The sequence below is a fragment of the Cynocephalus volans genome, chromosome X (genome assembly GCF_027409185.1).
Source record: "Cynocephalus volans isolate mCynVol1 chromosome X, mCynVol1.pri, whole genome shotgun sequence".
NCBI classification, from domain to species: domain Eukaryota; kingdom Metazoa; phylum Chordata; class Mammalia; order Dermoptera; family Cynocephalidae; genus Cynocephalus; species Cynocephalus volans.
In genome coordinates, this window is record NC_084478.1 from 118,848,875 (window position 1) to 118,861,185 (window position 12,311).

General features: G+C 36.3%; 1 protein-coding gene across 2 annotated transcripts in view; it reads left to right on the plus strand.

The window, feature by feature from the left end:
* Positions 1–12,311, plus strand: part of COL4A5 (collagen type IV alpha 5 chain) — a 257,285-nt gene that overhangs the window by 161,203 nt on the left and 83,771 nt on the right. For both annotated transcript variants that reach the window (XM_063083082.1, XM_063083081.1), the window contains exons 22-29: positions 1,208–1,300; positions 2,713–2,783; positions 3,075–3,266; positions 4,078–4,246; positions 8,178–8,270; positions 8,360–8,464; positions 9,464–9,561; positions 11,031–11,181. In XM_063083082.1, the coding sequence (XP_062939152.1) occupies positions 1,208–1,300; positions 2,713–2,783; positions 3,075–3,266; positions 4,078–4,246; positions 8,178–8,270; positions 8,360–8,464; positions 9,464–9,561; positions 11,031–11,181 (972 nt within the window). The remainder of the gene's footprint in view (positions 1–1,207; positions 1,301–2,712; positions 2,784–3,074; positions 3,267–4,077; positions 4,247–8,177; positions 8,271–8,359; positions 8,465–9,463; positions 9,562–11,030; positions 11,182–12,311) is intronic.

Here is a 12,311-nt window from a genome sequence, read left to right on the forward strand (position 1 = left end):
TTGCCAGTGACTTCCAAATTTATGTCTTCTATCCATATACAACTCTTTTACTCTAGATTTGTACATCCAACTGCCTACTCAACATTTTGAACTTGACATCCTGATCAAGTTGAAGGCCTGATCTCTGCCACCTCCTCCCCCATAATTACTCCACTCACATTTTTCCTTTCTTACTTATAAAGCAGGCCACTCTAGCCTAGTTACTTGTGCTAAAACCTTGGAGTCATCTTAGATCCCCCTCTTATTTTGTATTCCATATATGATCCATGAGAACATCCCATTGGCTCTACTTTCAGATATGTCTAGAATCTAAACAATCCTGACCATCTTCATTGCTGTTGCTCTGGGATGAGCTGCTACCGTCTCTCTCCTAGATCACTACAGATTAGGTGGTTACCCTGCTTCCATCCTTGCCCTTAAAGTCTGTTCTTAACATAGCAGCAGCCAGAGTCATCCTTTTAAAACTTAAGTTATATCATGTTGCTTTTCTGTTTGAATTCTTCTACTAGATTTTCATTTCACTCACAGTAAATGCCACGATATGCCACTCTCTGCCCTGGCTCCCTTTCCTCACTCTGCTCCAGCATTCTTTCCAAGTACTCTGCTCTAGTCTGCTCACTGTTTTTTGTATATGCCAAACATAGCTATTCTTACTGCCTGGAATTTTCTGTACTCGTTACGCACATGCCATGTCCTTTGTTTTTTTTTTTTTTTTTTAATAATGTATCATCTTCTCAGTGAGTTTTATCCTGACCATTCTATTTAAAATCACAACCTGCCACCATCCCTGGCATACCCAATCCCAGTTACCCAGTTCAATTTTTTCCCATAAACGTAGCATCTTTTATTATATATATTATAGTATTTAATATATGTTGAATATATTTAAGTATTTAGTGTATATAATTTAATAATTTATTATGTTCATTGTTTATTATCCCTTTCCACCAGCAGATGTGAGCTCCGTGAAGGCATGGATTTTTGTCTCTTTTGTTTACCAATGTATCACAAACACCTGGAACATTCTTGGCACACAGTAGACACTCAGTAAATATTTGTCAATTGAGTTGATTCTAAATATAGGCTTCTTTAACCACATCGTTAGGTAGGAATGCTGGCCCTTAGTGTTAACTTCGGTAGAACCTATCTAAAGAAGGTATATGTACCTCTTCCAGTAACATTTTTTTTTAATTATGATTTTCTCTAGGTGACAAAGGTGACACCTGCTTCAACTGTATTGGAACTGGTATTTCAGGGCCTCCAGGTGAACCTGGTTTGCCAGGTCTCCCAGGTCCTCCAGGTAAAATATTCTGCCTCAAGGAAAACTTTAAAAATATTTCTTGGCTAGATTTTATTGAACTCATAGGTTCAGAATGTTGCCAGTTTCTCATTTTATAGCTAGTCACTCATATCTATAAATAATTAAATGTGAAATGCCTCTATTTTCTATGAAATAAATTATGCTCTTATTTCTAATACCTGAAGCTACCAACATTTTCTGTTAAAACATTTTGGCAATATTATTATTTCAGGAAACATATTTTCCCAATTTTCCATATGGACAGGAAAATAACTTATACAGAGTCAGACTTCTTTCTTCCAGAAAATTGGTGAAACAGTTCATAATACCTAGGCCCTGAGTATAGTTTCCAATGGCAGAGCTCCTAGTCATTGAGGATGTTTCACATGTTGTCATTAAGGAATGGGGCTTCTATTGGAGTTTGGGAAGTAACTGCCAGTATTCCTCTCTCTATATATAACTCCTCCCTCCCTAGGTCCAGTCAAAACCATATTTGATATCTTTCAGACCCACAACTGTTACTCAACTGACTTCCTCTTGGGATTTCCCAATATTATATTCTCTTGAAATCACACTTTGTGTCTGAGTCAGGGCTGAAAAATAGAAATCAGATCTCTTACCTTTCTGTCTAGTGTGTCTGCCAATGACACCAATTCATTTTACTTTCAGCAAATCTTAAAGGTGCCACTAGAAGTAATCTTGCCTTATACCTCTGCTCTAGTGGTTCTCAAACTTGGGAGTGCATCAGAATCACCTGGAAGGCTTATCAAAACCCAATTTGCTGTGTTCCACCCCAAGGCTTCTGATTAAGTAGGTCTGGAGTAGAGGCCCAAGAATGAGAATTTCTAACTATTTACCAGGTGATGATGATGCAGCTGGTCCAGGGGTCCATTTGAAAAACAACTGCTTTTTAGTAATGTTTTCTCTAGTTTGGGGGCATTAAACTTTTCACATAAAACAAATTTTTGGAAATAACAAACCAAAGGACTGGTAAGGATCTAGGAAAATTGTATAAGTCAGAACAGAGATATGCAGACTTTGAAAAAAATCTCCTTTTCTCCTTTTCAATGAGACAGGTATGAGAGCCTAAGCACCTTCTGTGCATAGTATTTGGTAGCAAGCTCTGAGAAAGGCTGCTTTCGAGTTAGAAATACATAAGGATACAGTATTGTATGTAACATGAAATGTTAAATTTATTTGAAAGAAACATTATTTCCTCACTTTGTGACCATAAAAGAAGAAATGAAAAATATGACTTAAATGGGATTGAATGGAGTTTTTATTTTAAAACTTGTCTTCCTGACTTGCTGATTTCTATATGAGCTTTGTCAAGGGTTTACACTCAAAGCTCACATTATCGTGTGTGTGTGTGTGTTTCTGTGTGTGTATGTGTGTGTGTGTGCGCATGCTAGGATCTCTTGGTTTTCCTGGACAGAAGGGTGAAAAAGGATATGCTGGTGCAACCGGTCCCAAAGGATTACCAGTAAGTTGTGAGTACATTATAAAACAAAAAGTAGAAGGAAGCTATTTATACTTCAATTTTTACTAATGGATATTTATGTATGCCATAAATTTAGTTTTTCAATTAAGTTGTAATTTGTTTGATTCCTTGACTCTCCCTTACTCACATACCCCATTTGATTCAGTGCTTTGTATGCTAAATATTATTGGGTGGGTTAATGGGTTAAACTGGAGAGAAAGTATTAGGAAAAAAACTGATTTTCTTTTTCTCTTTCTTCTTTTTCCCCTTTCTTTCTTTTCTTTACCCCGTCAGGGCATACCAGGAGCTCCAGGTGCTCCAGGCTTCCCTGGATCTAAAGGTGAACCTGGTGACATCCTCACTTTTCCAGGAATGAAAGGTGATAAAGGAGAAGTGGGTTCCCCTGGAGCTCCAGGGCTTCCTGGTTTACCAGGCACCCCTGGACAGGATGGTTTGCCAGGGCTTCCTGGCCCCAAAGGAGAACCTGTGAGTTGGTTTGATGTTCTTGGTTTTGTGATGTCAGATTTTCACTAAGACATGTTTCCTAGATTAGTACAAAGGATGGGCCTGGTACTTAGATGAACACCCAAATCATGGCTTAAATGAATATGATTATATAGTAGTGGCACATGGTTACTGACTGTAATGTATCTTCATTACTCTTTTCTCTCAGTTGTTTCATAAACCACTTGTCACCCATTAGTATATTGAGTAATATTGGCTATGAATAGGTGCTTATGAGTCAGTGTGAGGCTCTTCATCTCTTACCCCACATATCCTTGTCTGGGTTTATTTAGACCTGATGACCAGAAATCTAACTTGGTTTTTATGTATAGTAAACTTAGAGTTTAGTATGACTAGATGTCCATGTTAGTTGTGAAAAGGCTGAACATGAGTGAACGGTCTCATTTTGTGCATAACACACAGCCCAGGATATTTAAGTGGGAAGTGATCTTTTATGATATGTTAGCTAGACTATAACCTTTAGTTATATATTAAATATGCTAGCTAGACTTTAGCTACTAAGCTTCATGAGGGCAGAGATTTTTGTCTATTTTTATTACCTGCTGTATCACCAGCACCTGGCACATAGTAGGTGCTCAAAAATATTTATTGAAGGAGTGAATGACTATGTGGAGTAATTAAACATACCATCCCATAATACTACACACTTATATAGCTTTTAAAAAGAAATAATTATAGCTGTATTGTTTCCCTAGTTATGTTCATTAATACTAACCTATAGATAGTTGTAGATACTACAATGTGTTTCTATATTAAACTTTTCCCTTTTCAGGGTGGAATTACTTTTAAGGGTGAAAGAGGTCCCCCTGGAAACCCAGGTTTGCCAGGTCTCCCAGGGAATATGGGGCCTATGGGTCCTCCTGGTTTTGGCCCTCCAGGCCCAATAGGTGTAAAAGGCATGCAAGGTATGGCAGGAAATCCAGGCCAGCCAGGAATACCCGGTAAGTTTACTATGGTTGTTTGTTTTATTTTAAATTTGGTACTTACAAGTAAAAATGTATTATCTTTTGGTCACTCTTGGTTCCTTTCAAGAGAAATGTCTTTCCCTGGCCGTTTATATTTGGAGTCTTTAGAGCTCCTTATCAAAGGAACACAATGTGTTTTTTTTTTTTTTAAGGGAGGACTTCTCTTTAAATTTTTCTGATTGTCTTCATTGTTATTGTTATTTTTGTCCTTCTTAAGTATATGATATATAATACAAAGTTTAACAACTAATTATAATAGAAACACATATATAACTACCATGCATGTCAAGAAATAGAACATTGCTGGTGGGGATGTAAATTAGTACAGCCGTTATGGAAAACATTTCTCAGACAACTACAAAATGGGACTACCACATGATCCAGCAGTCCCACTATTGAGTATATATCCAAAGGAATGGAAATCAACAAGTTGAAGGGATACCTGTAATCACATGTTTATCGCAGCTCTATTCACAGTAGCTGAGAGTTGGAACCAACCTAACTGTCCTTCAGTGGATGACTGGATAAAGAAAATGTGGTCTATATACAGAAGGGAGTACTATTCAGTCATAAAAAAAGAATGAAATTTTGCCATTCTCAATGACATGGATGGGCTTGGAGAAAATTATGTTAAGTGAAATAAACCAGATGCAGAAAGAAATATCACATGTTCTCACTCATATGTTGAAGCTAGAAAAGTTGATCTCATAGAAGTAAAGAGTAGAATAGTGGTTATTGGAGACTGGTGGGGGAAAGGGCAAAGGGGAATGGAGAGAGGCTGGTCAGTGGATACAAAATAGTAGAGAGATAGGAAGAATGGGATGTAATGTTCTATAGTACTATAGGGAGACTACAGTTAACAACAAAGCACTGTCTATCTTTGAATAGCTATTGAGGATGATGTTGAACATTCCTAACACAAAGAAGTGACAAATGTTTGAGGTGATGGATATACTAAGCACCCTGATATGATCATTGCACACAGTATGAATGTACCCAAGAATTATATTGTACTCTATAAATATATACAATTACCATGGGTCAATTAAGAAAAATAAATTAAAAGAGAGAGAAATAGGGTAGAATAGTGGTTACCAGGGGCAGGGAAAGGAAGGGGGTGGGGGGCCAGGAAAATGTTGGTAAACCAGTACAAAGTTACAAAGTTACAGTTAGATAGGAGGAATAAGTTCTGGTGCCCTAGGGTGACAATAGCTAATAATATTGTATTATATATTTCAAGATAGCCGGAAATGTTGAATGTTATAATCACAAAGAAATGATAAATGTTTATGTGATAGATATGCTAACTATTCTGATTAGATCATTATACAATGTATGCACATGTTGAAACAACAAGCTGCATCTCATAAAAATGTACAATGAAATAATAAATTAAAAGAAATAAAAAAGACATAGAACACTGCCAGCATCCTGGATACCCCCTCCCTCCTCTCCACATCCTTTCCTGATCACAGTCACCTCTCTCCTGTCCAGAGGTAACCACTGTCCTGATTTCTGCATTCTTTCATCCTCCCCACCCCCTGGTTTATCACCTGTATACATATATACACTCCTAAGCAGCGTACTTTAATTTTGCTTCTTTTTGAACTTCATATTAATGGAATCATAGAGTAAGTGTTCTTTACATTAACTTTTTTATAGCTATAGTATATTCATTTTTTTCACTGTATAGTATCCCACTGTATGAGTGTGTAAGTGTATGCGTTCTTGTGTGTGTGTGTATCACATTTGATTCATCTATTCTGTTGTTAATGAACAATTGGACTACTTACAGTTCAGGCCTATTATGAATAATATTTCTATATATAGTCATACACGTGCACACACACACACACACGAGATACACACGAGGGGGTCTTCAAAAAGTTCATGGAAAGATTGGCATTATCTTTTACTGTCATTTTTCCAAGAACTTTTTGAAGTACTCTCATATATATATCCTGGTGTTCATGTGCTCATACTTTTTCTAGGGCAGGTGTTGGCAAACTGCAGCCCATAGACCAAATCCAGCCTACCACCTATTGTTGTTATAAAAAAAAGTTTTATTTGAGCACATCTACGTCATTCACCATTGTCTATGGTTGCTTTTGCACTACAACAGCAGAGTTGAGTAGTTGCTGCAGAGACCATGACGTCCACAAAGCCTAAATTATTTAACTGTCTGGTCCTTTACAGAAAAAGCTTACCAATCCCTGGGCAAGAGTATATATTTAAGATTAGTATTTTTAAGGCATAGGACAAGTGCATCTTCAGCTCAACTAGACAATTACAAACTATATTCTGAGCAATTATACCAATTTATACTACCTCAAGTAGTGCTGGAGATTCTTGTTGCTCTCAATTTTTACAGACATTTTGTATTGTCAGACTTTTATATTTTTGCTAATCTGTTGAGAGTGATGTTTCTCAAGGCAGATTTATTTTGCTTTTCTCTGATTACATTCAAGTTTAGCACCTTTTTGTATGTTTATTGGCCATTCAAATTCCCTTTTTTCAAATGCCTATTCAAGTGTTTTGACCATTTTTTTCTATTATTTTTTTCTATTTTCTATGTTTTTTCTATTCTTTTTATTGATTTAGAGAAGTTCTTTTTGTATTCTGTGTATTAGTTCTTTGCTAGCTATGTATTTTACAAAAAATCTTTACTGCATGGTTTGCCATTTTCACTCTCTGTATGGTGCCTTTAATGAACAGAAATCAGTTTTAATGTAGTCAAATTTATCATTCTTTTCTCTAATGGTTAGGGCTTTTTGTATCATGTTTAGGAAATCCTTCTTTTTCCTGAGCCCATTTCAAGCTCCTATTTCTTTTTTTTTTTTTTTTTTTTTTGTGACCACGCTCAGCCAGTGAGCGAACCGCCCATCCCTATATAGGATCCGAACCCGCGGCAGGAGCGCTGCTGCGCTCCCAGCACTGCACTCTCCCGAGTAAGCCACGGGGTCGGCCCCAAGCTCCTATTTCAATTAATGAGTAGTAGTTGTACTAGGACTTTGTACATATAAAACCTAAAGGTACCACTAATTAACCCAAAGAAATATTTTCCTTGTTTACTGCAGTTCAGTTTTTCTTAGGTTCTTCTGGCATACATTAAAAAATATATTTTTATAGGTAACATCTTGTATTAGTCAGGGTTCTCCAGAGAAACAGAACCAATAAGATGGATGTATGGATGGGTGGATAGATAGGTAGAGAGAGAGATAGATATAGAAATACATGAGAGGGGATTTATGAGGGGAATTGGTTCATGTGATTATGGAGGCTGAGAAGTCCCCAAAAAGGCTGCCTGCAAGAACCAGGGAATCTAGTAGTGTGGCTCAGTCCAAGTCTGAAGACATGAGAACCTCGGGGGCTGCTGGTGCAAGTCCCAGAGTCTGGCAGCCAGGTAAGCTGGAGTTCTGATATCCAAGGGCAGGAGTACAAAAAGAGAGAGGGCAAATTCGCCTTTCCTCTGCCTTTTTGTTTTATCTAGGTCCTCAGCTGGTTGGATGGTGCCCACCGACATTGAGTGAAGGCTGATCTTCCTTACTCACTCCCCTTATTCAAGTACCAGTCTTTTCCAGAAACACCCTCACACATGTACCAAAAAATAATGCTTTACCAGCTATCTGTAGATCCCTTAATCCAGTTAAATTGACACCTGCAACTAACCATTACACATCTTCAATTATGGAAGCTCTTAATGCTGTCATCTACTTTTAGTTTCTGAAATTTCATCCTTCTGTTTGGTATCTGCCTTGAATATATAATGCGGAATTGTTTTTCTTGTGGATTTTTGTTAGTTGCATTTTCAAAAGATCTGTTGATTGTTATTTTTTGTTTTTAATTAAAGGAGGTCTTTGGTCAAGTAAACACTTCCCATTCACCACAAACTTACTCTTGTTCTCAGGTCCTAAAGGTGATCCAGGTCAGACTGTAACACAGCCAGGGAAGCCTGGCCTGCCTGGTAACCCAGGCAGAGATGGTGAAGTAGGTCTTCCAGGTATGTGAGGAATTATTTCAAAATATCTTCAACACTTCTTGGCTTCTTTCTTTGAACAATTCTCTTTCAGAAAACTATGTTTTTTATAGGTGACCCTGGACTCCCAGGCCAACCAGGCTTGCCAGGAATACCTGGTAGTAAAGGAGAACCAGGAATCCCTGGAATTGGGCTTCCTGGACCACCTGGTCCCAAAGGTATTTTGGACTGAGTAGTGGGCAGGGTAGATTAGCTGGTTAGTATGATGTTATTTTTTGATATAATGCACTCAGCAAATCAAATATATTAATTATACCTTTTTTCTGTGTGCTATAAATAATGTAAATGAATAGTCACAGTGTGTATGCACTCTTAAGTTCATTATCTTTATCTAAAACAGACCAGATAAGAAAATATCTAAATCGTAGATATGCAGAAAAGGTATATAAGCTAAAAAAATTCACGGAAATTATTGTCTTTTATGTTTACCATTGTATTCTCAGGACTTAGAACAGTTCCTGGCACATAGTAAGCACTCAATAGATATTTGTTGAATTAATGGATTGTTTTAAACAGAAAACAGACTTACTGTACACATGTGTCCAAGCAATATTTTATTCTAAATCATATTCTCTTGATTTATTGAAAACTTTTAGTGCTTTTGCTTCAGTTCTCCTTTATTCCTCACAGAATTTATTCTCATGAATTGCCAGAGTGCACATTGGTCTGAGGGCAGTTCTTAAACATGTCCTTACTCATTTATACCAAATGCTTTCAAAAGTGTCAGATTTGGTTTTATGTGTATATGTGTGTGTAATATCTGCAATTGTTTTTAGCTCATTTCCAGAATTACGTGGTGGGTTCTTTATTGTACTATATTTAGATGTAAGCAGAAGAAAAGTTCTGTGTTTTTGTGTGTGATTCATTCCTTATGTTTAGTTCTGTCTAATATAATAGCCCTTGTTTTTCTTCAGAAGAGCATATCTTCCACACACATTAGCTCTATGTGAAAACAATAGAGTCATAAGGTGATTGAGAGGGAATATCAGGTGTCTGTAAGGTTTGATATTATGCAGTCATATGGAATGTCACTGTCCTTTTGACATCTTACTGTAATCTTTAAGCATGATTGGATGAGAATGTGGGATTGAGAATTTGTATATCTTTCTTAAAGCATCTTTTCTTTGGGGATTAAAAAATTACTTATCATTTTACAGGTTTTCCTGGAATTCCAGGACCTCCGGGAGCACCGGGGACACCTGGAAGAATTGGTCTAGAAGGCCCTCCTGGTCCACTAGGCTTTCCAGGATCAAAGGTCTGGGACATTTTAATTTATTTCTTCTCATTTTCCTATCTCCTCTACCTTCCTTAGTCCTAGCTCTCTATTTTGACTTAGACATCATCCCAAGACTTCACTATATAGATAAAACTTAACTGATTATATTTTCATTTAAAAATATTTAACCCCAAACCATCTTTAATACTTGTAGTCCAAGAGATCATATTTGGAGAAAAAAGAGAGAGAGAGAGAGAGAGAGAGAGAGAAAAGAATTTCTGAACCTATTTTAAAGTGGCCAGTTATTTGATTAGATGAGAAAATACGATGATCAGCTCCCCTGTTCTATATAGAATCTCCATCCCATTTCATCTCTGTCCATGCCTGTGTGATGATTTGTTGAAATTTTGTTGAATGTCATGTCAAGACCTTCCCGTACTGTTGCCCTCTGCCCCAATTCCATCACAGATACATTATGTAAACCACTACTATTGACTTAATAATAATAATAAATAATAATGTGTTTGAGTTACTCTCCGTTACTTTTATTATGTCTTATCTAATTTCAAACTTTCCTCAGTCAGCTTTCAGCAAACTGCTGTGGTGTGTAATTATCTTGGCTGTTCTTGTATTTTCTGTGTGCTTAATGAATATAAACTTCCTGTATTTAACTGAGGCCACAAGAGGTAGAAAAGGGGGAGGTGGAGAGAGGGTTAGGGAAAAACTGGTAAAGGGTCACAGAAAATGTTTACATTGTGTAATGATAAAATATAAAAATATAAAATAAATAGGAAAATGATTTTAAAATGTAAAAGAAAAAATGAACTTTCTGTGTTCCATCATTATTACTTGTTTTCCATGGGAAAAATTGTTGTCCGTGACACCAGCTCTCATGAGAAAACCACTTCTCTATTGGTTGATTGTTTTTATTTTATTATGAACGCTTTCAAATGAACATGAAAGTAAAAAGAATAATACAATGACCTTCCATATATCCATCACCAGGATTCAAAATTAAGATTTTATCACATTTGCTTCATCTATTTCTTTTTTCTTTGCTTAAGGATGTTAACCCAACTCTCAAAATCATGTCATGCCACCTATAAATGCTTCAGCATTCATCACTAAGTAAATGGACATTTTATACAAAAACCACAGTGCAACTATTAGTCAAATTTAAAATAATTATTTGGTATTATCTAATACTCAGTTTATAATCACATTTCCTCGCTTGGGTAGACTGTTCTTTCATCTCATGTTCTCTCAGTTTCTTTTTTATCCTAAACCAGTCCAACTCATTTAATTTGTTTTACTAAACCCTGTTTCCCATCCATCCAGATGTTCTCTCCAACATAGCAATTATTTTTCATTTAATTATCCTCTCCTCTCCCCCCAACAGGAAAAAAAATATTACCTTGTATTTTCTGCTTTAAATTCTCTATGGCAAACAGTAAGCACCAACAAAGTCATGGGAGTTTTTCTTGTGTTTTGTCATGTTTGTGCTCAAGGGCGAACCAGGATATGCATTACCTGGGCCACCTGGACCACCAGGACTCCCGGGTTTTAAAGGAGCACTTGGCCCAAAAGGTGATCGTGGCTTCCCAGGACCTCCAGGTCCTCCAGGACGCACTGGCTTGGATGGGCTACCTGGACCAAAAGGTACGGAGGCTGTTGCTACTTCTCAGTTTGCTTTGAACTTTTGTAAAAATTGAAACCATTATGGAAGTTTATTGGTGATAAGCCCAATTAACTGGAAAGCTCATGCTGCTCCTCTGTCAACTGCTACACTTTTTTTTCCATTCTCCATTGATTATTTTTGCTTTATTTCATTGAATAGATAATACAATCATATATGTATAAAAGTAACACTGAGAAGTCTTCCAGCCCATCTTCATCTATTCTGTTCCTCTCCATTCCTATATGTACCCACTTTTTATTTTCTTATTTGTCTTTCCAGTGTTTCCTTATAAAAATACTAGGCAATAAAAATAAGTATTTTTATTTTCTCCATTTCTTAAAGGATAGGGTATTACTGTTTGACTTTTTTGCACTTCACTTATTTCACTTATCTTTATATCCTGCAGTTCACTTCATATCAGTGCATAGAGATCTTGATATTTAAAAAATAGCTGCCTGTAAAATAGTTTATTCCACTAGCTGCTAGTTAGATTTTTGTCAATCTTTTCTTACTACAAATAATGCCAATGTGAATAATTGTTCATACATATTATTTCAAATGTGTACAGGTATAATAGTAGAATAAAATAATGAAAATAGATTTTCTGAATTAAAGGGTAAATGAATCTCTAGATATTTTGAGAGTCCTCTCCATTTGCACCATTTTACATTCCCACCAGCAATGTATGAATGTGTCATTTCCCCACAGCCTTGCTCAATGAGTATGCTGACAAACTCAGATTTTTGCTAACCTGATGGAAGTTCGCAGGATTCTCAGTATACTTTTTTTTAAGCATTTTATTGTGAAAAATTTCAAACATACAGAAAAATTAAAAGAATTATATAGTGAACAGCCATATATCCACTGTCTAGATTCTGCAATTAACATTTTATCTCCCTGCCAACATCATATTTTTAAAAATTTCAAATATATAGCACAGTAGAAAGAACTTTACAGTGACTACTCTAAAGTATCATGTTACTTATATTCTACTGTCAACATTTTATTCTACATGCTTTGTAACATCTATTCATCTATCCATCTCTCTCACCATTCATTGGTCTCTTTTTCATGCATTTAAAAATAAATTGCAACATCAGTACACTTCTAC